Source organism: Ascaphus truei, chromosome 8 (assembly GCF_040206685.1).
Source record: "Ascaphus truei isolate aAscTru1 chromosome 8, aAscTru1.hap1, whole genome shotgun sequence".
In the NCBI taxonomy this organism is placed as follows: domain Eukaryota; kingdom Metazoa; phylum Chordata; class Amphibia; order Anura; family Ascaphidae; genus Ascaphus; species Ascaphus truei.
The window spans coordinates 18,652,728-18,678,427 of record NC_134490.1 but is presented as its reverse complement, the minus strand read 5'-3'; the positions used below and the strand labels follow the sequence as shown (position 1 = coordinate 18,678,427).

The 25,700-nt window shown below is 45.2% G+C and overlaps 2 protein-coding genes across 3 annotated transcripts in view; one reads left to right on the top strand and one right to left on the bottom strand.

The window, feature by feature from the left end:
• Window positions 1-25,700, bottom strand: part of NOLC1 (nucleolar and coiled-body phosphoprotein 1) — an 89,425-nt gene that overhangs the window by 16,582 nt on the left and 47,143 nt on the right. The window lies entirely within an intron of this gene.
• The window catches only part of LOC142501179 (hematopoietic progenitor cell antigen CD34-like), a 36,285-nt gene continuing 25,536 nt past the window's right edge, over window positions 14,952-25,700 (top strand). The window contains exon 1 of the mRNA XM_075610665.1: window positions 14,952-15,215. Within this exon, the coding sequence (XP_075466780.1) occupies window positions 15,137-15,215 (79 nt within the window). The 5' untranslated portion in view covers window positions 14,952-15,136. The remainder of the gene's footprint in view (window positions 15,216-25,700) is intronic.

The following is a 25,700-nucleotide window of genomic DNA, read 5'->3' as shown; positions in this document are numbered from 1 at the left end:
TCCCTTTTCTCTGTCTCTGGCGCCTACTCTATATTCCCTTTAACCGTCTGTTAGCCTCCTTCCCTATAACTATTACTGGGCCCTTTTCTCTGTCCCTTAAGTCCGCTCTTACTGTAATGTTCCCATTTCCGTATATCTCCTATCTCTTCCCCAATGCCCCTTCTGACCACGGCTGCCCAATTTCCACGTCACTGTACGTTGTCCCTGTCCCTTCACTCACTGTCCCACCGACCGCAGGAGAAAGCAAGGTGTGTGTGTGAGGTTGTAGAACAGGGAAAGCCAACTCCAGTCCACGGGCCAGGTATTAGGGATATCCCTGCTTCAGCACAGGTGGCTCAATCAGTGCTGAAGCATGGATATCCTGAAAACCTGACCTGTTGGTAGCCCTTGAGGACTGGAGTTAGCCACCCTGCTCTGGCAGTTTGGGGGGAGGATGCTGTCACGTAAACACATTGCAGTGATGTGTACAACACTCTTGACTTCTTCGCTACTCACACTGCTAGACCGGGGGACCTCGTGGGTGAGGTCCGCAGGGTGTAGCCAACACAGGAAGCTGCCTGTTCTTGTGGGATCTGCAGATAAGGAAACTATTTAGGCTCCGGCTTCTTGACATTTATTACACTTCCTTCAAAACCAGTCCTGCCTACTCCAGCATTATGCGGGCACTCGTGGGCACGGTGACTGGTGGCGGGGGATAAAGGGTGCTGGAATTCAGTAAGCTACCCTCTCCACCGTTATATCGAGCTATAGGAAGAGTTATAGGGAGCGGTTATATGAAGCAGTAGGAGCAGTTATAGGGAGCAGTAGGAGCAGTTAGAGGGGGAGGTTATATGCAAAGATAACAATAGTTATAGGGAGCGGTTATGTGCAGAGATAGGAGTTATAGGGAGCGCTTATTTGGAGCAGTAGGAGGAGTTATAGGGAGCAGTTATATGGAACATAGGTGAAGTTATAGGGAGCGGTTATATGGAACATAGGTGAAGTTATAGGGAGCGGTTATATGAAGCAGTAGGAGGAGTTATAGGGAGAGGTTATATGGAGCAGTAGGAGGAGTTATAGGGAGCAGTTATATGTAGCAGTAGGAGGAGTTATAGGGAGAGGTTATATGGAGCAGTATGAGGAGTTATAGGGAGCAGTTATATGTAGCAGTAGGAGCAGTTATAGGGAGCAGTAGGAGGAGTTATAGGGGAGCAGTTATATGGAGCAGTAGGAGCAGTTAGAGGGGGAGGTTATATGCAAAGATAACAATAGTTATAGGGAGCGGTTATACAGTATGCAGAGATAGGAAGAGTTATAGAGAGTGGTTACATGGAGCAGTAGGAGGAGTTATAGAGAGCGGTTATATGCATAGATAGGAGGAGTTATAGAGAGCAATAGGAGGAGGTATATGAGAGGTTATATGATGCAATAAGAGGAGTTGGGGTTATATGGAGCAAGAGGAGGTGTTATATGGAGCAAATGGAGTATATTAAGCATGTTCTGTGTTCCCCTTTCCACAGGAAACGTACCCGCATTTCCCTTTGTCATCTGACATGGAGGGATCGTAGCCATTTTGGATGATGTCATATTTAAGGGGTGGTGCTAGATGGATTGACCAAATGGTACCCCGGGATTCCCAAAGTAATGAGAGAGAGAGAGAGAGAGAGAGAGAGAGAGAGAGAGAGAGAGACTTGCGAGCAGCAAAGAGAGAGAGACAGTGGCTTGAAGTGAGGGAGAGAGAGTGAGAGAGGGTGTAAGAGAAAGAAAGAAAGAGAGAGGAGGAGGAGAGAGACCACAAGAGCACTCTGGGAATTTTAGTTACACCTGCCCCCCAAAAAATAATAATAATTCCGACAAAAAGTTGCTAACTTAACCCGGAGCTGCAAAGTGATTAATCCGTGAAGATCGAGTTAAACAGCACAGCGCTATTTTCTCTTATTAACCATAGCGCTGGGTTAGTGAATCTGGGGTGAATGTGACATTGGCCCTGATTAGCTCATTTTCTCCTCCTTCTTACAAACCCGGAGTTAATATAACACCATTCCCTCGGGGTAGAAACAGATGAACAGCACGCACCTTCGTAATTACCGTGTTAATTAGCGCGCACGCGAGCATTGGTAACGCCGCCTTAAAAATACTAGTGCTGCCTTAATGTGCTACACAGACAAATGAAGAGAAGGGCCCATCGCAGAGAGCAGAAGGAGCACAGAGGTCAGGGTGAAGGACAAAGGCAGGTGACAGTGACAGAGAAAGGGACAGTCACAAGGAGAACGAGAGACAATGCATATGGGACTATTCAATATTTTATGAAGATGCTCCCTGTGGTTGAAGATGCTCCCCGTGGCGAATAAGAGACCAGCTCCGTTCAAGTGAATAAGACTATAATATTCTCCTGCGTAGGGAGGAAGTCTCACATCTTATTCAATAAGGACAATGGTCTTTTGTAATTAAAGTTACCAAACCTCCACGCTGAGCCGGGACAGTTTGTGCTGTAACCAGAACGCAAGTCTTGTTACAATTAACAAAACAATGCCTTCTTTTAAAGCAAAGTTATCACAGATTACATTTTAGCAACCCCCTACATACACTCTTACACCCTCTCTCACCCCCCTCCCCACCCCCCCACCCCCCATCCAGTGCCGGATTACACATTTGGCACACTAGGCATGTGCCATGGGGACCCCAAGGTTAGGGGGCTCCCGCCGGTTGCAGCGGGCCGGTGCTGTGGCTCCCCAGTTCCCCAGCGATCACTGTTTGCAATACCCCCCTCCTCTTGTCAGCGCCGGGATCCACACATACATACATTTTTCATTGATAATTTGTTCATGATTTTTGGGATCTTACCAGTAGGGTTACCAGGTGGCTTGTCCAAAAATACTGGACACAATGGTAAAAGATGCGTCCCCCACGCCCTGAATACATATAAAAAATACCCCCACGCCCCGAATACTTATAAAAAATACCCCCACGCCCCGAATACATATAAAAAATACCCCCACGCCCCGAATACATATAAAAAATACCCCCACGCCCCCGAATACATATAAAAAATACCCCCACGCCCCCGAATACATATAAAAATACCCCCACGCCCCCGAATACTTATAAAAAATACCCCCACGCCCCCGAATACATATAAAAATACCCCCACGCCCCGAATACTTATAAAAAATACCCCCACGCCCCCGAATACATATAAAAATACCCCCACGCCCCGAATACATATAAAAATACCCCCACGCCCCGAATACATATAAAAATACCCCCACGCCCCGAATACATATAAAAATACCCCCACGCCCCCGAATACTTATAAAGAATACCCCCACGCCCCGAATACATATAAAAATACCCCCACGCCCCGAATACATATAAAAATAACCCCACGCCCCCGAATACTTATAAAGAATACCCCCACGCCCCGAATACATATAAAAATACCCCCACGCCCCGAATACATATAAAAATACCCCCACGCCCCGAATACTTATAAAAAATACCCCCACGCCCCGAATACATATAAAAATACCCCCACGCCCCCAAATACATATAAAAATACCCCCACGCCCCGAATACATATAAAAATACCCCCACGCTCCGAATACATATAAAAATAACCCCACGCCCCGAATACATATAAAAATACCCCCACGCCCCCAAATACATATAAAAATACCCCCACGCCCCGAATACATATAAAAATACCCCCACGCCCCCAAATACATATAAAAATACCCCCACGCCCCGAATACATATAAAAATACCCCCACGCTCCGAATACATATAAAAATAACCCCACGCCCCGAATACATATAAAAATAACCCCACGCCCCAAATACATATAAAAATACCCCCACGCCCCGAATACATATAAAAAATACCCCCACGCCCCGAATACATATAAAAATACCCCCACGCCCCCGAATACTTATAAAGAATACCCCCACGCCCCGAATACATATAAAAATACCCCCACGCCCCGAATACATATAAAAATACCCCCACGCCCCCGAATACATATAAAAAATACCCCACCTCTCCAATACATAACAAATATACCCCCACCTCCCCAATACATCAAAAATATACCCCCACCTCCCCAATACATCAAAAATATACCCCCACCTCCCCAATACATCAAAAATATACCCCCACCTCCCCAATACATCAAAAATATACCCCCACCTCCCCAATACATCAAAAATATACCCCCACCTCCCCAATACATATAAATATACCCCCACCTCCCCAATACATATAAATATACCCCCACCTCCCCAATACATATAAATATACCCCCACCTCCCCAATACATCAAAAATATACCCCCACCTCCCCAATACATCAAAAATATACCCCCACCTCCCCAATACATATAAATATACCCCCACCTCCCCAATACATATAAATATACCCCCACCTCCCCCCATCACCATGATCTCATCTCTCCCGGCTGGCACCCATCATCATCTTATCCCCCCCACCCCCCATATCATCTTATCTCCCCAGGCTGGCCCCCATCAATCATCATCATATCCCCCCCACCCCCATATTTTGTCCTTACCTTATTTGCTGGCAGGGCGCAGACATCACAGGACCTGTCTCTGGGCCGCTGGGGTGTGGGCTCTGCCCCCGCTGTCCTCCGATTGGCCGTCCTCTCCTCCAGTCAGGGCAGCACATGCAAACAACTCACTGCAGACTGCGCCCGCCCACCGTCCGCCCTCCTGTCTCAGCGCAGCGCTTCCAGCCGCACGCCGCCCACGCGCTGGCCGCTGCCTGCCCTCCCCCGCCCACGCACTTGCCGCCGCAAGTTACCAACAATGGTAATACCGGAAACATACGTGTCCGGTATTACCTCCAATTTTATACCGGACAGGCAGCAGAATTACCGGCCTGTCCGGGGGAAAACCGGACACCTGGCAACCCTACTTACCAGTGGCGCGGCTAGACATGCGCAGGCCCCGGGCAAACATCTTTTCAGGGCCCCAGTATACAGTATGTGAACATATTACTTAGACTCAAAATTAAATATACCGCACACATAAATATAGATTAAATATAAGTGATAGATTACTCCTGTACTCATCATTTATTTTTAAGTCAGAAGTGATGTTCCCGCACTTTTCACTCAGCAAACACGTCAATGATGTGATGCATTAGGCCCGAAAGCGCGGCAAATGTATATTGGGGCGGATATTTTTTTCGCCCCAAATTTTGCCGCCCTTGGCCCGGGCCTAAGGAGACTAATGGGAAATTTGCCACTGGGTAAAGTAGCGGGGGGGACCTCTCTGCACCCATCCACAATGAGAATCAATAGCTTTTTTTTCTCAAATACTATTGGGGGTTTTTTCTCCAAAGTTGTGTAAAATTCACCATACTCTTTAAATAAATCAGCATAAGATAATACTGTCTGACATTTTTTCTCTCTCCCCCCTCCTCTTCCCTGATCCTCTCAATCATCCCTCCTAATATCTCCTTAGCTCTTCCCCTCATCATCATCACCATCACCATCGCCATCAGCTCTCCCCCTCATCATCATCAGCTCTCCCACTCATTATCATCAGCTCTCCCCCTCATTATCATCATCATCATCATTATCTCTCCCCCTAATCACCATCATCATCATCATCATTATCATCTCTCCCCATCATTATCATCATCATCATCATCAGCAGCAGCAGCAGCAGTAGCAGCAGCAGCAGCAGCAGCAGCTCTCCCCCTCATCACCATCATCATCAGCTCTCCTCCTCATCATCCGCACTCCCCCTCCTCCTCCATGCCTACCTGTGGGTGGTAACAGAGACAGGCGGGGGGGAAATGGTATGCGGCGGCCCCCCAGCGTTAAACAGAGGATAAGCCGACAGAGGAATTAGCAGATGCAACAGAGGCAGAGGAGGGTGTCCGGGGAGAAGCGCGCTCTAGCAGCAGACACCGGAAATAAGAAAGACTTCAGGGCCGGACCGCTGGGGCGCGCTCCTCCCCTGCAGTCCTGCCTCTGTAGCAACTGCTCATTCCTCTGCCAGCTAATCCTCTGTTTAACGCTGGGGGCCCGGTGCCACCGCACACCATCTCCCCCCGCCTGTCTCTATCTGAAGAGAGAGGTATGGGCCGCTAACAGCTATATGCTAACAGTGGAGGTTTTTTGTCGCCTTTTTCACCCACCATAACTTAAAATGTGTGTGGTAAACCTACCGAGCCTTGAAAATTGCAGAGCCAGTACAACCAATCTCACACTGAGGAGGCCCACAAGGTTGTAACAGCTGTCTGTGAGTGGTTTGACTGGCTTTGCATCTAATCCCATGCTGTGCTTAAAAGCTGTGTGAACAGCAGAGCATTTGCTTATAAGGGTTCCATGTACAAATGGATTTCAGGCAAAAGGTGTTCATTTGCATGTCATTTCCCAGAATCCCTTGCTGTAGTGGAAGCACTGTATGCTAGGTGATAATGGTGAATGTCAGGGTGGATTACAGACCTGTCTAAGACATGTGAATTTGCTCACAAGTGATAATACACACACAAGCACACACGCACACATGCACACACGTGTCTTGTCTGGTGGGTCTGACTATGGTGTACTAAGGGAGGATGGAAATACAAAATACAGATGTAGTCAATGTTATTGCAACCTGTAGTTTGCCCCCGCGGATGAAATAGCGTGATAACCCTGATCCCTCCTGGACACTTCTCCTGCTGGGAAGGTGTGACACAGTGAGAGTGAGTGGAGGATTATTGGGAAGGTGTGACACAGTGAGAGTGAGTGGAGGATTATTGGGAAGGTGTGACACAGTGAGAGTGAGTGGAGGATTATTGGGAAGGTGTGACACAGTGAGAGTGAGTGGAGGATTATTGGGAAGGTGTGGCACAGTAACAGTGAGTGGAGGATTATTGGGAAGGTGTGACACAGTGAGAGTGAGTGGAGGATTATTGGGAAGGTGTGACAGTGAGAGTGAGTGGAGGATTATTGGGAAGGTGTAGCACAGTGAGAATGAGTGGAGGATTATTGGGAAGGTGTGACACAGTGAGAGTGAGTGGAGGATAATTGGGAAGGTGTGACCGTGAGAGTGTCAGTTTATGGAAAAGTGTGATACAGTGAGAGTAATTGCAGGTTTATGGGAAGGTATGACAGTGAGAGTGAGTGGAGGATTATTGGAAAGGTGTGACAGTGAGAGTGAGTGTCAGTTTATGGAAAAGTGTGCTACAGTGAGAGTAATTGCAGGTTTATGGGGAGGTATGACAGTGAGAGTGAGTGGAGGATTATTGGAAAGGTGTAACAGTGAGAGTGAGTGTCAGTTTATGGAAAAGTGTGATACAGTGAGAGTAACTGCTGGTTTATGGGGAGGTATGACAGTGAGAGTGAGTGGAGGATTATTGGGAAGGTGTGACAGTAAAAGTGAGTGCAGGTTTATGGGAAGATGTGACACCATGGAAGTGAGTGCAGGTTTATGGGAAGGTGTGACAGTCAGAGTGAGTGGAGAATTATGGGAAGGTGTGACACAGTGAGAGTGAGTGCAGGTTTTTGAAAATATTTTAATTAGTGAGAGTGAGTACAGCTTTATGACAAGGTTTCACAGAATGAGGGTGAGTGCAAGTTCATGGGAAGGCATGACACAGTGAGAGTGAGTGGAGGATTATTGGGAAGGTGTGACAGTGAGTGCAGGTTTATGGGCAGGTGTGACACAGTAAGAGTGAGTGGAAGGTTCTGTAAGTCCCACTGTGTGTGCCATGCGCTGCAATACTGTTGGCTATATCTGTACATCATGCTGCCCTATATCTGTACATCATGTTGCCCTATATCTGTACATCATGCTGCCCTATATCTGTACATCAAGTTGCCCTATATCTGTACATCATGTTGCCCTATATCTGTACATCATGTTGCCCTATATCTGTACATCATGGTGCCCTATATCTGTACATCATGGTGCCCTATATCTGTATATCATGCTGCACTATATCTGTACATCATGCTGCCCTATATCTGTACATCAAGTTGTCCTATATCTGTACATCATGTTGTCCTATATCTGTACATCATGCTGCCCTATATCTGTACATCATGTTGCCCTATATCTGTACATCATGTTGCCCTATATCTGTACATCATGTTGCCCTATATCTGTACATCATGGTGCCCTATATCTGTACATCATGTTGCCCTATATCTGTACATCATGTTGCCCTATATCTGTACATCATGCTGCCCTATATCTGTACATCATGCTGCCCTATATCTGTACATCATGCTGCCCTATATCTGTACATCATGTTGCCCTATATCTGTACATCATGTTGTCCTATATCTGTACATCATGCTGCCCTATATCTGTACATCAAGTTGTCCTATATCTGTACATCATGTTGTCCTATATCTGTACATCATGCTGCCCTATATCTGTACATCATGTTGCCCTATATCTGTACATCATGTTGTCCTATATCTGTACATCATGCTGCCCTATATCTGTACATCATGTTGCCCTATATCTGTACATCATGTTGTCCTATATCTGTACATCATGCTGCCCTATATCTGTACATCAAGTTGTCCTATATCTGTACATCATGTTGTCCTATATCTGTACATCATGCTGCCCTATATCTGTACATCATGTTGCCCTATATCTGTACATCATGTTGCCCTATATCTGTACATCATGCTGCCCTATATCTGTACATCATGTTGCCCTATATCTGTACATCATGTTGCCCTATATCTGTACATCATGTTGCCCTATATCTGTACATCATGTTGCCCTATATCTGTACATCATGTTGCCCTATATCTGTACATCATGTTGCCCTATATCTGTACATCATGCTGCCCTATATCTGTACATCATGGTGCCCTATATCTGTACATCATGTTGCCCTATATCTGTACATCATGTTGCCCTATATCTGTACATCATGCTGCCCTATATCTGTACATCATGGTGCCCTATATCTGTACATCATGTTGCCCTATATCTGTACATCATGTTGCCCTATATCTGTACATCATGTTGCCCTATATCTGTACAGTACATCATGGTGCCCTATATCTGTACATCATGTTGCCCTCGGTCCCTAGAGAAGGTTCGAGGAGAAATGTCCCTGATGTTATACAAACCTCAACCCCAAACTTGTGGGAGATTATTCTGGAGCAAAAGACAAAAGGTCTGAAGCGCTGGCTCTCGTCTTATTACAAATACTTCCACATTCCTGCTTCCCAGCTTCCTGTTTCCTTCTATTCACTGTGGGACCCTCGTCCCACCACTCCCTACGGAAAAGCTGAATGTGGGGGGCTGGTGGTCTCTGTGGGGGCAGCTCAGCCCACACCCCTTCCTCTCCCCTAATAGTACAACACATTCATCTGGTCCTCACAGCCTTAAAAAGAAGGTTATGTGTAAATCCAAGATATGAACGTGCAGCAACGCAGACTGTAAGCTCTTCGGGGCAGGAACTCCTTTTCCTAATGTTACTTCTATGTCTGAAGCACTTCTTCCCATTATGTCTCCTATTATTATGTGACGTGTGTTACTGCTGTAATGCGCTGTGTACATGGATGGGCTATACAATTAAAGTTATACATACACACATGTATAGTTATATGGGGTACCTAAGTAGGGTTGCCAGGTGGCTTCTCCAAAAATACTGGACTCAATGGTGAAAGGTGCGTCTGGTCACTATGTCCAGGGAGGAAAATACCGGACACGTACATGTCCAGTATTACAGCACCTCTCATTTTTTACTGGACAGAGTATCCAAATACAGGACAGTCCAGTTCAATACCGGACACCTGTTGACCCTATACCTAAGACTCAACCATTCTCTGTCTAATAAAAGAATGTAGCCATGCAAAGTGGTTGGTGGAGGGCTCCCTGACTGTACTGTAAGGTCGTCCCTAAGTGGATAGATTCTCCTTTGTAAATTATTAGGATAATCTGTCTTTATGGATTGTGCTACTTCGGGGTCAGGAATCCCTTTCTCTTTATGGTTACTTTTATTGGGATTCCATTGTATTCTATGGGGAAATTAATGGGGGTAAAACGGGTGATCCTATTGAAGCCTGTGGGGCAACTGGAGAGTGAGTGCAAGTTTATGGGAAGGTGTGACAATATGAGAGTGAGCAGAGGTTTATGGGAAGGTGTGACAGTGAGAGTGAGCAGAGGTTTATGGGAAGATGTGACAGTGAGAGTGAGTGCAGGCTTATGGGACGATGTGAGTGAAAATTAGTGCATGTTTTTTTAGAATGTTTGCATTAGTGAGAGTGAGTGCAGGTTTATGACAAGGTTTGAAAGAATGTGAGTAAGTGCAGGTTTATGGGAAGGTGTGACAGTAAGAGTAACTGCAGGTTTATGGGACTGTGTGACAGAGAGAGTGAGTGGAGGATTATGGGAAGGTGTGAGTGAGAGTTAGTGCAGGTTTATGGGAAGGTGTGACACCGTGTGAGTGAGTGCAGGCTAATGGGAAGGTGTGACAGTGAGTGAAGGTTTATAGGAAGGTGTGACACAGTGAGAGTGAGTTAAGGATTGTGGGAAGGTGTGATACAGAGAGAGCGAGTGGAGGATTATGGGAAGGTGTGAGAGAGAGTTAGTGCAGGTTTACGGGAAGGTGTGACACTGAGAGTGTGTGGTGGTTTATGGGAATGTTACAGTGAGAGTGAGTGCAGGTTTATGGGAAGGTGTGAAGAGGTGTAGGTCATCGGGAAGCGCAAACCATGTAAAACAGAAAAATAATCTGATAGTGCAATATACGTGATAAATAGTGAATTAATATAAATGCAGGAGTCTGTGTGCAAAATACTCACAAACATATAGTGAGTGATAATCACATAAAGGTATCTTTGAATCACAGCCCACCAAGGATGGTAAACACAAGGAGCTTCTGGAGACCTTAATCATAAAAGAAACGGACATAGTGCAGACTGGATTGACAATTTATAAAAAGTAAGTGGTAAGGGATACACTCACATGGTATTGGAAATATAAAAGCATATAGATCCTGCGAACTGGATCTCGGCAAGTGAAGCGTGTGTTCTCTGCCTCCCCTGTGTCTCGGCGTGCGTGTCACTGGTGCGTCTCACCGAACCCGGAAACCGGAAATGACGTCATCCGCTCGCAGGGGCTCCAATCGCTTAGGGATCTCACTGCCAGATCCCTAAGCGATTGGAGCCCCTGCGAGCGGATGACGTCATTTCTGGTTTCCGGGTTCGGTGAGGTTTATGGGAAGGTGTGACAGTGTGAGTGAGTGGAGGTTTATGGGAAGGTTTGACAGTGAGAGTGAGTGGAGGTTTATGGGAAGGTGTGACAGTGAGAGGGAGTTTACGTTTATGGGAAGGTTACAGCGAGAGTGAGTGGAATGTGTGACACAGTGAGAGTGAGTGCAGGTTTATGGGAAGGTGTGACAGTGTGAGTGAGTGGAGGTTTATGGGACGGTTTGACACAGTGAGTTAGTGGAGGCTTATGGGATGTTTACATTGAGAATTAATGGAGCTTTATGGGAAGGTTACAGTGAGAATGAGTGGAGGTATATGGGAAGGTTACAGTGAGAGTGAGTGGAGTTAATGGAAAAGTTACAGTGAGAGTGAGTGGAGTTAATGGGAAGGTTACAGTGATAATGAGTGGAGGTTAATGGGAAGGTTACAATGAGAATGAGTGGAGTTAATGGGAAGGTTACAGTGAGAGAGTGGAATTAATGGGAAGGTGAGAGTGAGAGGAGTTAATGGGAAGGTTACAGTCAGAATGAGTGGAGGTTAATTGGAAGGTTATGGTGAAAATGAGTGGAGGTTAATGGGATGGTTACAGTGAGAAAGAGTGGAAATTAATGGGAAGGTTACAGTGAGAATGAGTGGAGGTTAATGTGAAGGTTACAGTGAGAATGAGTGGAGATTAATGGGAAGGTTACAGTGAGAATGAGTGGAGATTAATGGGAAGGTTACAGTGAGAATGAGTGGAGGTTAATGGGAAGGTTACAGTGAGAATGAGTGGAGGTTAATGGGAAGGTTACAGTGAGAATGAGTGTAGGTTAATGGTAAGGTTACAGTGAAAATGAGTGGAGGTTAATGGGAAGGTTACAGTGAGAATGAGTGGAGGTTAATGGGAAGGGTACAGTGAGAATGAGTGGAGGTTAATGGGAAGGGTACAGTGAAAATGAGTGGAGGTTAATGGGAAGGATACAGTGAGAATGAGTGGAGGTTAATGGGAAGGGTACAGTGAGAATGAGTGGAGGTTAATGGGAAGGGTACAGTGAGAATGAGTGGAGGTTAATGGGAAGGGTACAGTGAGAATGAGTGGAGGTTAATGGGAAGGTGTTATACTAGGGTTAACTCCCTGTGGAGTTGCTCACCTGTGGCACTAACGTGCTATTTTTATACACATGGAACCAGGATGTGCCTTTTCCTACGGCTCTGACACAAACACACATCAATTAAAAGGCAGAATAATAGTAGGAAGAGGTGAGTCTGTGCAGAGACACAGAGAGCGCGAGACGGAGAGTGAGTAGGAGAGTAAGCAGGGAAATGGGGTCATCCAAAGAGTACTTCAAGTTCACATGCTAAGCAGCTCTTGGCTGCAAAATAGGCCATGAAATATTTCTGCCGACGTTTAGCATGAGCCCTTTGCAAATGCCCATACGTGTCCCCGTTTTGCAACTGAGAAGCTGCAAAACAGGGCCACATTTGAGCCACATTCCTAAAAGCCAAGCCCTTTAACCATCTGGTTGCCAAAGAGGACTGCAGCTGCTTTGCAAAATAGTTGTGTAATGTAAAAAATAAATACAAAAGTAGGCGTGCTGGGAAACGATGAGTCAAACTGTTTGCACCTATAGTTTAAGCCGTTCACATATACGAATGTAGTGATAGAATGGTACATTACGTCAGTCTTTAAAACAAGATACAGTGTTTACACTGCAAGATACTGACTGTCACTTTTTAGCTTCCACAGTTGCCTGTAAACAGCAATTTCCCTAAAGCTTCAGTCTGCCATAATCACGGCGTGTGCAGCCCAGCTTGCGTTAAGGGAGTATAGGGAACAGCCAAGGACCAGCTCAGGCACATCTGTTTGGGTTAATCGGTTTGGTTGCTGGATCTCGAGGCTGCAAAACAACGATAAAACAAAGCAACGTTCAAAGGTCAGTCCATCAAAAGGAATAATTTGGGAGCACGTAACTTTCCGAGGTGCCATATTGTACAATGTTACGGAAGATGTGTCTGTGACAAAGGAAAGCCTGCGTAAGCTGCACATGGATTCATTTAGGATTGTGATGCAATTTGGCAGCTGAAAGGAGTGAGAAGATACAGAGCTCTTATTAAAACCCGTTCTTTATGGGTGGGGGACCCAAGCCGGGGCTGGGATCTGCCAGCTGAGGCTTCGTTGGGAAAGTTGACTTGTAACATTAACTACTTACTTTCCCATTCTCACGTTAACTGCACAGGACCAGACCTGAACAACGGGACTGTGGGTATTATTGATCAGCTGTCCTGCACGGCTTAATACATCTTATATTATCAATGTATCTGACTTCCCTCTATTGAACCCGTATGGTATGCGTTAATATCCGTAAGCAGCAGGATGAGTTTGGGAGGAGATACACTGCGTACGCATTATTATGGGATTCATACTTCTCAGATCCTACGTACAACCAGTGGCTTCAAAAAGTAGTTGTTCTGGTACTGCCCAATAAAAAAAAATCGACATTTAATAAACATTAGCGCTACATTTGGAGAAGAGTTTTTGCAATGTGTTGACTGTAAAAATAGAGGTTTGGGAAATATATCCCCTTTTTCTTTCCAAAGAATTGTGGAATGGAATTGTAGGTTACTAAATGGGAAAAGTATCTGTGCTGGTTTGAGAATAATGACTGTCCCCATCATTTATTGATGTTGGTCCAATAAAAATAATAATATATTTAAAACATTTAACTCCTTCGCTGCCAGAAAGGGAATGCCGTAGAATGGTGCAACCTGAAAGGAGAGAGACCCAAAGAATAAATGACCCGTAGCATTAGACTATATGATGTCGCGGACACAGCGATGCGTCTGATATTCTGCAGTTTCTGTATCAAGCTGGGTATACGGGCGCCGTGCAGATTTTACGCGATTAACCATTGATTCGCCCTGACTCTGCCCCCAAACTGCTGCTTCATCAAAGTCTCCCGCAAACCAGGGGGATTTGTATCAAACTGGAGCATTGCTCCGGAAACCTCAGCACAGTGCGTCATCACAACTCTGCGTCACTGGGTCACTATATCATGGTGAATATTTTGGATCCAATTGCGCCGGTAACAGTTTTGGGGAGCGGTTGTAGGAGGAGTTCGGGGAGCAAAGAGTCAGCCCAATAATATAGTGAGATGGATGACAAGTTGGTTCTATAACCTGCGCTAATTTGCGCTCTCTCTGTGTCAGTTTTAGGTGGCGCTATCTCTGCTCCTGAGCGATCGGCGCCCAATGTAACAAAGCGAGATTATCGCGACAATACGTCGCTGGTGCAAATGAGCAAAGATGATGGTCTTTTTTTGCTCTGTGTTTTGGAGCAAAGGGCCCAATTTTAATCCCCATAGCAGCTTGGATTTTATTTCTCACATGTAAGTAGATACCTAACCACTAAAATGAAATGATGCCTCCGTGCTTTATCCGTAGAAAACAAGCCAGCGCTATGATAAAGATAGAAACATCTATGCAGGAGCTGAATTCATTACCATTCATTCACATCTCGCCGGTGGAAATGCAGAGGCCGCAAGAACGCATATGACAAAGTGACATCACGTTGAAAAGTTTATAGTGTGTAGGTTTAAAAAGCGCACGTCACATTGTAACGCATTCTCATGCACAGAATAATCTTTTCAGCTGAATGAGCTTGCCTGTGTCTTTTTTCGGATGAGAGGTAGACACACTGGCATGAATGGGTTAAGCGGCAAAGCCTTGTAATCACACATCCTACAGACGGAGTATATAAACATATCGTATAATACATGGGATATTGGTGGCTCCACCTCACACTGTAGTTGCTTGAGTCTGAGACACACTCTCTCTCTCTCTCTCTCGCTCTCTCTCTATAAATATATATACACACGCTGCCCTTGCAACTCTAACCTTAAAGGACACTTCAGCTTCCAGCACCAGCATCAGATAACAGCAGAGGACCACGTCTGTCGGCTGCTCTTTGTCAAAGCTCCAAGGATGTTACTTTTCTGCGGTTTCCGAGTCCTGAATAGGAGGCTGGTTTTGTGGAGTCTGTTAAGCATCCTGAGCCTGTGTGGTGAGTTACAAATACTTTACAGCAAATAACTTATATCGCAGGATCGGACCAGTAGTCGTGCAAAGTTGTGACAGTTCATTTGAGGCGCGTTATGAAGAAAGTGAAGATCTTTTTTTTTTCTCATGCATTTTTTTCACCAGCTGGTACGAAATTCGCCAAATAGTGTAATTAGGCATCCGATTACAGTATTATTGGAAGATTGATCAGGAAAAATGAGGGGTAATCTTCGTAATTCGGAGTACGTATCGCACCGCGATAAGGGTTATAAAAATAAAAGGTATTACAAATTGACTGAAGTAACTGCAGCAAACGTTCTACATTTATTGTGTAGAATAATTGTCGCTTTAATATTTTCTAAGCGGTTTGTGAACATTCTATGGGGTACAGGTTTTAAGGCTCACTTGGTGATATGTTGGCGCAAAAATATTGCTCCAGATGTATCAAAAATAGAAAATCCTATTGATTCCAATGGGATATTTTACTGTGTTACAGGTACATACAATGCTCTTTTTTGCCCTAGAATTGCACCACTTTTCCCTTGATACATATGCCCCTATATGTTGTCCTACACATCCAGATGTTGGTATATCTGGACAGTGTTTCTGCCCTTTCTAAGATGCCTATTCTATTGCTTAAAAAACGTTTCTGTGCAAAAAATAGTTTGGGAGGTTTGCAAAACATATCTTTTTTTGCTGGTTTCTTTTTCCTCTTACTAATATGAGTAAATTCGCCTCACTTGAGAGTAAAAATGACGGGAACCCCGATACCAGCCTGAGCAAGTAATTGCTTAAATCAGGGGTTCTCAACATCAGTCCTCAAGACCCCCCAACAGGTCAGGTTTTTCAGGATATCCCTGCTTCAGCACAGGTGGCTCCATCACTGGCACCATCTTTGACTGAGCCACTGATTGAGCCACCTGTGCTGAAGCAGGGATATCCTGAAAACCTGACCTGTTGGGGGGTCTTGTGGACTGGAGTTGATAAGAACCCTTAGCTTAAATAATTTATGATACATTTGCTGTACTGCATATTCATTAGACCTCATGTAAATCACATTTATACTCCATGTGCAATATTTTTATACTGCGCACAAAGTTGTCCCATCCTAAATTTGTCAAGAACATTTCCGTCACAGATTTCCCGTCCTGTTCAATTTCTTTCAACAAGTGGGTCTGGCAAAAAAATTGCAAGTAAATGAATACCCATCACTTGTAACCAATTTATTACCAAATTCACCGAAAGCCAATACAGCTGTGTTAAATTTGGCATTATTCCAAAATGGCATTGCGGCGTTATTTTTTTAGATTTACTGCAGTATTCGCGGTTATTCATTCCTAAATGGGTTGCGATATTCATCTCATTTGCATACACGAAAAACGTGTGAACTCTAAATTTAGCACAGGTTGAACTTGATGGACCTATGTCTTCTTTCAACCTCATCTACTATGTAACTATGTAACTATGTAACTATAACTATGTAACTTGGTATTAAATAACCCAGGCGAAACAAACACGCTATAACCTCAATCAGCGCCAGTGATGCAATTGTGGAGGGTTAGGCGATATCACACTTTTCTACCACGGGCTTATGTAAAAGGATTTCTTACAAAACTCTATGGCAGAAAATGATTTAACCCCTTAGATGTGTAAGGTAATGCATTAAAAAAGGAAATGTATTCTGGCACCAAATGGGTTAACATACAATAGTAACACCCCACAAATAAAATACTAAAAGCATAACATCCACATTTCCAAATGTTAAGCATTTAGTAGCCCAAGGGGCCAACTAGTCATGGCTCGAGCATGATCAGCCAAGCCACTTGGGCTACTAAGGCTGCGCTTATACTATAGTGCCCTGCGACAACGCCGCCGCTCCAAAACAAATCCATTGACTCCGTCGCAAGCGCTTATAGTAAGTGCGACGTGACGGAGCGACGTCGCAACTAAAAATTTTGAAGTCAGGTAAATTTGATTTTTATAGAGACAGTCGCCACATGTGACTGTCTCTAAACCAATCAGAGAGCGCTGCCCGTTCCTTCGTGACGTCACTGGCCTTGTCGCCAGCGACGTCGCTTAAAACGAAAGTTTAACTTTCGCTAGTGGCGACAGTGACGGGTGACGTCATCGGTCGCGTCGCCGTCGCCAGCACTATAAGTACGGCCTAAGGGGTTAATATTTAAATAGGTTCTACCAGTGGCGTAGCAAGACATTGCTGGGCCCCACAGGCAAAATGTTTTTATTGCGTTGGTGGCGCATGCGCGACCGGTACTTGCCGGCTGCTTGTGCGTGACTGACAAGCTCCGATCGTGCATGCGCACGAGCGACCAGCAAACGCTGATCCCGAATGCGCGGTTGACAAGTGCCGATTGCGCATGTGCACGAGCCGCCGGCAAATACCGACCGCACATGCGCAGTTGGCGGATTGGTCACCATAGAGAGCGGTCCCCCAAAGAGCGCAGGCCCCTGGGCCATAGCTACGCCCCTGGGTACTACATTGTTAACATGATGTATTTGTATTGCCTAGTCCGGGTTGGCTAGTCTTCTCTTGCCAATGTATATACCGTAGTGGCCATTATTTATCATAGGCATGATTGGCCGACCGCCAGCGTGGGATAGCTGATAGAAATCGGCTATCCTTTTTGCCAGTGGTATGGTATCACCAGGGATCAGAGTTTAGTAAATAGCCTGTGAATAAGTAACGAGCTGGCATTTACTCATTTGCCTGTCGATATTGTTGGTAAATGTATCACACTTGCATATGTAATTAGGCGATGATCACACATTTGCTTACTCATTAGCGACACTGGCTTTACATTTAGCCCACACTTGGCGCTGCAAGAAAACGAGTTGTATCGCTGCCTTATTTAAGCATTAAAGCTTTCGTGAATACGGCGGTACATAGAACGCTTTTTTTTTTGGTAAATAACACAGATCGTTATCAATATCCACCATTAGTGAGTATAGGCCTTAGGGTCTCTTTGATGTTATGGAAATTGAGAACAATTTTGGCGCCATCGGTGCCTTCATGGTGGAAATTATTCTCGGGATTAGGATGGTTGGCGCTTGATCTTTGGAGTCACTGTTGACATGAACGCATTTTCTGCTTGAATGTTCAATGTCGGCCAAGTTTGGGAACATGAGCGAAAAATGTACACATCTCATAGGAGTTTATAATCACACACACACGTACGCAAATACATCCTATCCTTATGCGGCCTGGAAGTTGTTTGGGAGGGAGGGACTGAGAGGTGGAGAGAGGTGCTTGGGAGAGGTGGAGGCAGTGCCGTCTTAACGCATGGGCACGCTGGGCAGTTGCCCAGGGGCCCCATGCTAATCTATGCACAGACCAGAATTTAACACTAATTTGCCGATCACCCGCCTCAACATTCAAGTCTCTCGCTAACTCGGTAGAAGGAGAAAAATGACGACTTGTAGCGGAGAGTTGGCAGGGCCCAGTGCACTGCTTTGCCTGGGGGCCTATAATGCTGTTAAGACGGTCCTGGGTGGAAGGGAGGAAGAGAGATGCAGTGGGAGAGAGAGAGAGAAGGGGGGGGAGAAATTAGAGGGAGGGGATAGAGGAGAGGGTGGGGGGAGAAAGAGGTGGGGGAGTGAGAGAGGTGAGGGGGGAGAGAGGTGAGGGGAGGAGAAAGGAAAGGGGGGAGAGAGAGGGGAGAGACATGGGGAGACAGAGAAGGGGGGAGAGAGTAGAGAGGAGAGAAGAGAAGGTGGGGAGAGAAAGGGGTGGATGAGTGAGCGAGGTGAGGGGGGAGAAAGGAATGGGTGAAGAGAGGTGAGAGGGGAGGGAGAGAGGTGAGAGGAGAGAGATGGGGGAGAGAAGGGGAAGAGAGAGGGGAGGAATGAGGGGGAGAGAGGGGGGGTTAGAAAAAGAGGAGATAGGTGAGGGGGATAGTACAAAGTGAGGGAGGAGAGAGATGGGTGAGGGGAAAGAGATAGGCAAGGGGTGGGAGAGGTACGGGGGAGAGAGAGCGAGTTGTGGGGGAAGAGAGAGAGGTGAGGGGAAGAGAGGGGAAAGAGAAAGAAAGAGAGAAGGGAGGAGAGAGAGGTTGAGAGAGAGAGAAGTGGGGGGAGAGAGAAGTGGGGAGAGAGAAGGGGGCTATAGTGGCTATGCGAGTCAGACCATAAACGGCTTTCTTTTTTTCCTTCCGCCTCTCTGATGATGCAGCCCGAGTCTTGCAGTCGGATTTAAGAATCGGCCCTGAACTATTGTGAGTTTGACGGGCCTGTCCTAGACGTATTTTTCCTGCAGTGCTGTGGAAAGTGATGTGGGGGTGAAAATGTATCCGCTTATCTGTCAAAAAAATCTGTATTCTGGTGTTTTATCAGCATGAACTGAGAGGAAATTAACGTTAGTGGAGGTTTAACGGCTAAATGATGCAAACATTTACCCACACTGAAAAAACAAGCTCACCCCACTCTGTGAAAACAAAGGAGGCTTAACCGCTCCTGTTCCAGAGTGGGCACTAGTCTGCCATTCGCTTTGAGTAATTTCGCCCCCTCTGTGTTTGGAAATACAGCGCTGAGCATATTATAAAAAGATAGATGAAGTTCTGCATTTCTTTAAAAAACAAAATGTATAACTGAAGGTTGTGGAAGGGACGGAGGATACAGAAATAAGGGGAAATGGGGCGCGGGGGAGGGGAGTAGATACCCTTGTAAAACATAACCGTAGTTACAATTATCGGAAAAAGAATTGTGACTAAAGCGCTAAAGTATAAATAACTTATTAGTGATAGTACAAATAGTGATATAAAACCATTTACATAAAGGTAGGCTGCCAAGTACCTACTGTCTAGTAAAGACAGAATCAGACATAAAACAAAAAATAAACCATATTGGATATAGATCCAATGTTGGTCTTACTCCCTCCTTATAGAGAGCCAGAGACCGCAAGGAAGAGGTTAACTCCCATCTTAATTAATCTCCTCAATTGGCTCGTTAGCGGTATAGAAGTCTATAGAGACTCACCGCAAGGCTCTCGCTGATCCAGGAAGGTACTGGACCGGGACCGCACAGAAGAGGAGATCACCCTCTTACCCTCGAGGAAGTCAAGGGCCTGAAGCATTTGTGCAGATTCACTGAGAATCACAGGACTTACCATTTTGAACATTTGGCGCCAGGTTTATTTTTTGTAGTTACAATTATGCAACAAGTGGGTACACAGAACAGTTTAGGAACCATAGAAACATGGTAACTGTGGTCATAGTGTCATTCTATCGGTAGGCCGCAGGCCTCTCGTCTAGCTGAGGCACACTTGTGGACCACCTTGTGTAAAAGGTTGCACAAATACTCTATACCTTGGGATGAAATATTCCTCAGATGACCTACTGGTGACTCGCAGTCTCATTCCTTGGGCGGAAAGACCAAGGGTTTACAGTTCGATCATTAAGCTTGCACCCCATTTAGAGTTTTGGTTTGTTCATTGTGTGTTATCCATGGTCCCCAAATATTCAAACATTTTGTGTGTTTATCTTCAAGGAGACTCGTAAGCTTCTCCATCATCATTATGTCATTAATGGTCTCTCGGTTTGTCTTAATTGAGGGGGGTTTCACTTCTTTCCAGTGACCAGCAATTCTGCATTTAGCCATAAAGAACATTTACTTGATCAAAGCATCTACATTTCTGGCCATGTTTTCTGTGGACCTGCCAATCAGTACTAATTTGATATTCCATGAGCCTTACAACCTGAAGTGCCAGTCTTTTGATTCTCTCCCAAAACACCTTGATTTTAGGGCACGACCACCGGATATGCATGAATGTGCCCACTTGTACGCAACGCTGGCAGCAGAGTGGAGGTTACAGTGTAGAAATCATGCCGACAGGTTGACATGTGGTACTACCTGTGCAGTACTTTGAGATTGGTACCCTACTTCGGAGCATCTGGAGGATTTGGCCATTCTCTCGAATATGTCGCCCCAGTCATCGCCGTATAGTTTGTGTCCCATGTCCCTCTCCCAGCTGGGTATGTTTTTGTCCTTGAGACTGGTTGGGGTGACCAGTGTGTGTTATAGTAGGGCTATAGTCCCCTTATGGTATGAAGCATTAAGGTATAAATGTTTAAATGTCGTTAGTGGTCTATGAATGTATTTTGTGCTCGCTAATGAGGTTACATAGTGACGTAATTGCAGGTATTAGAAGAGATGTTTGTGAGGTATTTTGTACTTGCCCTGAATTTCGGTAAACATTTTAGATTTGTTTCCTCTCACCATGTCCCGAGTGGCATGCGGGTGGAAAGTTGAGATTGTCTAAAAGGGGAGATAGAGGTGACGGTAAGGTTAGTAATTTTTTGTTTCCAAATAAGATCCCAGACCTTCAAAGAATGCTCAATGACTAGATGAGTGAGCCTGTGGAGGCCTCTCCTGCTTTCTAGCCATAAATTGACTTCCATATCATCCCACACCTTTTCTATGTCTACCCAGCCATGGCTTTATTCCTTTTGCTAGAGACCAGTAGATCGGAGAATTTAGCCTGACAGCTTTGCAATAGCTCATGAGGTTTGGTTAGGCCAATCCACAAGAGATTGTGGGTTTAGTCATTGTGCTGTTGTTTATTCTGGGCATTCTCCTATGCCAAATATAATCTGTATCAGCTTTCTCTAAGTCTCTGATATGGTGAACAGGAACTGCGACTGGGAGTAATGGGAAGAGATGTAATATGCGCAAGTTCATCATCACCGAGGTTATTCGGCCTGACCAGGATATTTGGAAGGCGTCACATATTTTTAGATCTTTCTTTAGATTCCTCATAATTAGTGGGTAATTCAAATTGCAAATTTTGTTATATGTTTTAGGTATGAAAACACCTAGATATTTTAGTTTGTCTTGCTTCCAACTCTTTGGTAACTGCTGTTTGATAATTCTAAGGTTTTCTGTAAGAACATGCAGGCTGAAATTATGGAGCTTCCCAAATTCATCTAGTGAGTTAAAAAGTTCCTGTAGAGATGTCTGTGGGTCAGTCAGTAAAAGCAATACATCATCTGAGAACAGAGATATGTTGTGCTCTCTATGCTCAACAGCGACTCCAGATATCTTGCTATTTAATCTTATTCTGGAAGCCAATGATTTGATGAAAAGGGCAAATAGTAATGGAGACATAGGACAACCCTAGTGGGTGCCGTTTGTTATTGAGAAAGGTTGTGATGTATAGTCTGAGGTGCACACTGTGGCAGTAGGAGTGGAATAGAGTGCTTGTATCCCCCTTATGAACTTTTCACCCCAGCCCATCCTTCAGAACATAAAGGGCCAACCAACCAGATCAAAGGCCTTCTCAGCATCTAGGCCTAAAATCGCTGATGGCCTCTTTTTCTTGTTGTTAATGTGAATGATATTGATGGTTCTTCGGTTGTTGTCCGAGGCCTGACGCTCTGGTATAAAGCCTGCTTGGTCTGGGTGAACTAATGTGCCTAAACATTTGTTGAGGTGAGATGTACATCTTTTGTTTTACTTCTTTACTAATATCAAAGAGCCCAGAGGTCTGGGGCAGTATGAAGATACCTCGTTAAGGATCTGCATGTAATTTTAAAAGCATGTTTAACCAGCGACATGCATTTGATGCAGCCATAAGGACATAGGAAACATTTCTTCCACAGTCTGCTAAAAAAGCCGTCCGATGTAGTGGGTCAAAAATGTTATTTTTTCTAAACTAAGTGTACAGGCATACACCACATGAACGTACGCCATGAGTCCAGAGCATGTATGTAAAGCGAAAATGTACTTAAAGTGAAGCACTACCGTTTTTCCACTTATCAATGCTTCGGTACAGGTAGGGAGCTGGTTTTGCTGTTCAGGACGTGCTGACTGGCGCATGCGCGAGCTGCCGTTTGCCTATTGGGTGAGGGGAATCAGCGCGTCACTACTACGGCGGTCTGTAGGGCAGAGTAAGTGTCCGTACTCGCGAAGCGAGCATACGGACACAGGGGTATGGTGCTATCGAAAATATGTCCTTACTCGCGAGTGTACTTAAAGTGAGTATCCTTAAACCCGGGTATACCTGTAGTTAGTTCCTTGAAAAGATCCAATCGCTCTTAAAGTAACTGTCTTAATTATCTGTATTCTGTAAAAATAATCTTATGCTTATCTGTTTGACTAATAATGGCTTCATATTTACTTTGGATAACTGATGGGCTTATGACTGAAAGACGCTAGATAAAGGTTGTAACAACATTCCAACGCTTTTTGTTTAGCAGGAAAATCTTTCAAACATGATTTAAAAATATGAATAATTGTCAGATTATTCTCCGTGTCACCCGGCTGCACTTAACCTGTGGAACATATCCCTGTTATTAGGTCACTTTGGTCCTAGGAGTGGCTGACCCGCTACTTAGTATATTTCACCTAACATTCCTCTCTCTCTTATCAGCGCCGATTCAGGCAGGTTAAATGCCCAGAAAGAGAGTAACAGGGCTGATGTCATCGTTCAGCTCAGTTTCCTTTGTGTGTTGCCTTTGAACACAATTTGCACGCATCCTGTCTGGCCCACAGTGAAAAGGGGAAGAATTTTATCAGACATTTCCAGAGAGCAGAGTTCCACCCAGCCCGTTCCTTTCACATGTCACAGGCTCACAATCCTACCGATCTCTGACTAATTTAGAACAGACTCCTAAATTGCAGCTATTGTGGGACCTGACTGAAATCATCTAGGATCTATTTTGGATCTTCCTATTATGATATTATTAACTTTTTGCCCAGTGGCAGCCAGAGGTTTCCTGTACTTGTCCACCGATGTCAAATGTTAAGCACTGAAAGAAGGGAGATTTGGGGGTTTCTGGACCCAAAACTGCCATTTTAATTGGAAAAAAAAGCGAGATTCTGTTGGTCTATAAGAGAACTCATTGGAAGATTGAGTGAGACTGCAATCCTATGAGCGAGACTCAGTTCAAATGACTGAGGCCACTTTCCAGTGAGTGACAGAGTCTGCCTTCCAGTAATACAACTCACTCCCAGTATCTGAGTCTGCCTTCCAGTAAGTAAGACTCACTCCCAGTGACTGAGTCTGCCTTCCAATAATACGACTCACTCCCAGTATCTGAGTCTGCCTTCCAGTAATACGACTCACTCCCAGTGACTGAGTCTGCCCTCCAGTAAGTAAGACTCACTCCCAGTGACTGAGTCTGCCCTCCAGTAAGTAAGACTCACTCCCAGTGACTGAGTCTGCCTTCCAGTAATACGACTCACTCCCAGTGACTCAGTCTGCCTTCCAGTAATACTACTCACTCCCAGTATCTGAGTCTGCCTTCCAGTAATACAACTCTCTCCCAGTGACTCAGTCTACCTTCCAGTGAGTGAGACTCACTTTAATTAACAAAATAATGTCATTCAGAGAGTCATACTCAATCTGAATGATAAAGTAAGAATACGTTTAAACATGTCCATAGCACCCAGTGTAATTGTCATGCGTTGTGGCTGATGTTGCAGTTGTGTGACAGTTTACAGGAGCAGTTAGGAACATGTTAGGTAATACACATTTTATTCAAATAATATCACATTTTGTGTCTGGTTTTAACATCTTCCTTCTTTTCCCCCTGAATCAGTCACTGGTGATTTGCATCTGCAAAGGGCTGCAACTGCCGCATCAGACTGTATAGAAATTCCCCTACAGTGTTATTCCCCTCTCCTCTTTCTCTTCACTCGAGCCTTTCAGGGCCTGGATAAGAGTAACACCAAGACTGACATAACGTCCCACGCAGGCGTTAAGCCTGTGCTAATGAGATGTACAGCAGGGCCCCGCTTCTCGGCGATCCGCTGATACGCCGGCACCGAGAAGGGGGCCGCCATCTTGGTTCTTAAATCGCGCATGCGCAGACCGTAGTCTGCGCGCGGATACCATAGGCCGCGCATGCGCAGAACGGCAAAAATGCCGATTTGCGAATGCTGAAACAACTGAAATCGCCGGATTCGCTATCCGGCGATTTTCACTGTATGGCGGGCCCCTGGAACGGAACCCGCTGTATACCCGGGGCCCTCCTGTAATGCGGACATTGCCTTTGCATATAACTAAAGAGAGCGAAAAGGGAAAAGTCTCGCTGCAAGTCATGAAAAAGAAGTTGAACTCAGATGTATGGGGTGTAAGACTCCCATCTTAAAACGCTTTACAAAAGAAAAGGCTCCTAGTATCAAATGGGGCCCCTATCTCTAGATCAGGGGTGCCCAACTCCAGTCCTCAAGCCCTCCAGACAGGTTAGGTTTTCAGGATATCCCTGCTTCAGCACAGGTGACTCAATCAGTCCCTGCTGCAGCACAGGTGGCTTAATCAGAGTACTCGACTGAGAATCTGATTGAGCCATCTGTGCTGAAGCTGAGGTATCCTGAAAACCTGACCTGTTGGGGAGGCTTGAGGACTAGAGTTGAGCATTCCTGCTCTGGATGGTTAAATGCGCCTGCATGCAGAACCCTGCTAATACTGTAGGTGAAACAAGCCTTCCTTATGACTTTTAACCTTTGCCTTTTTTCACATGGGACTTACCTATTC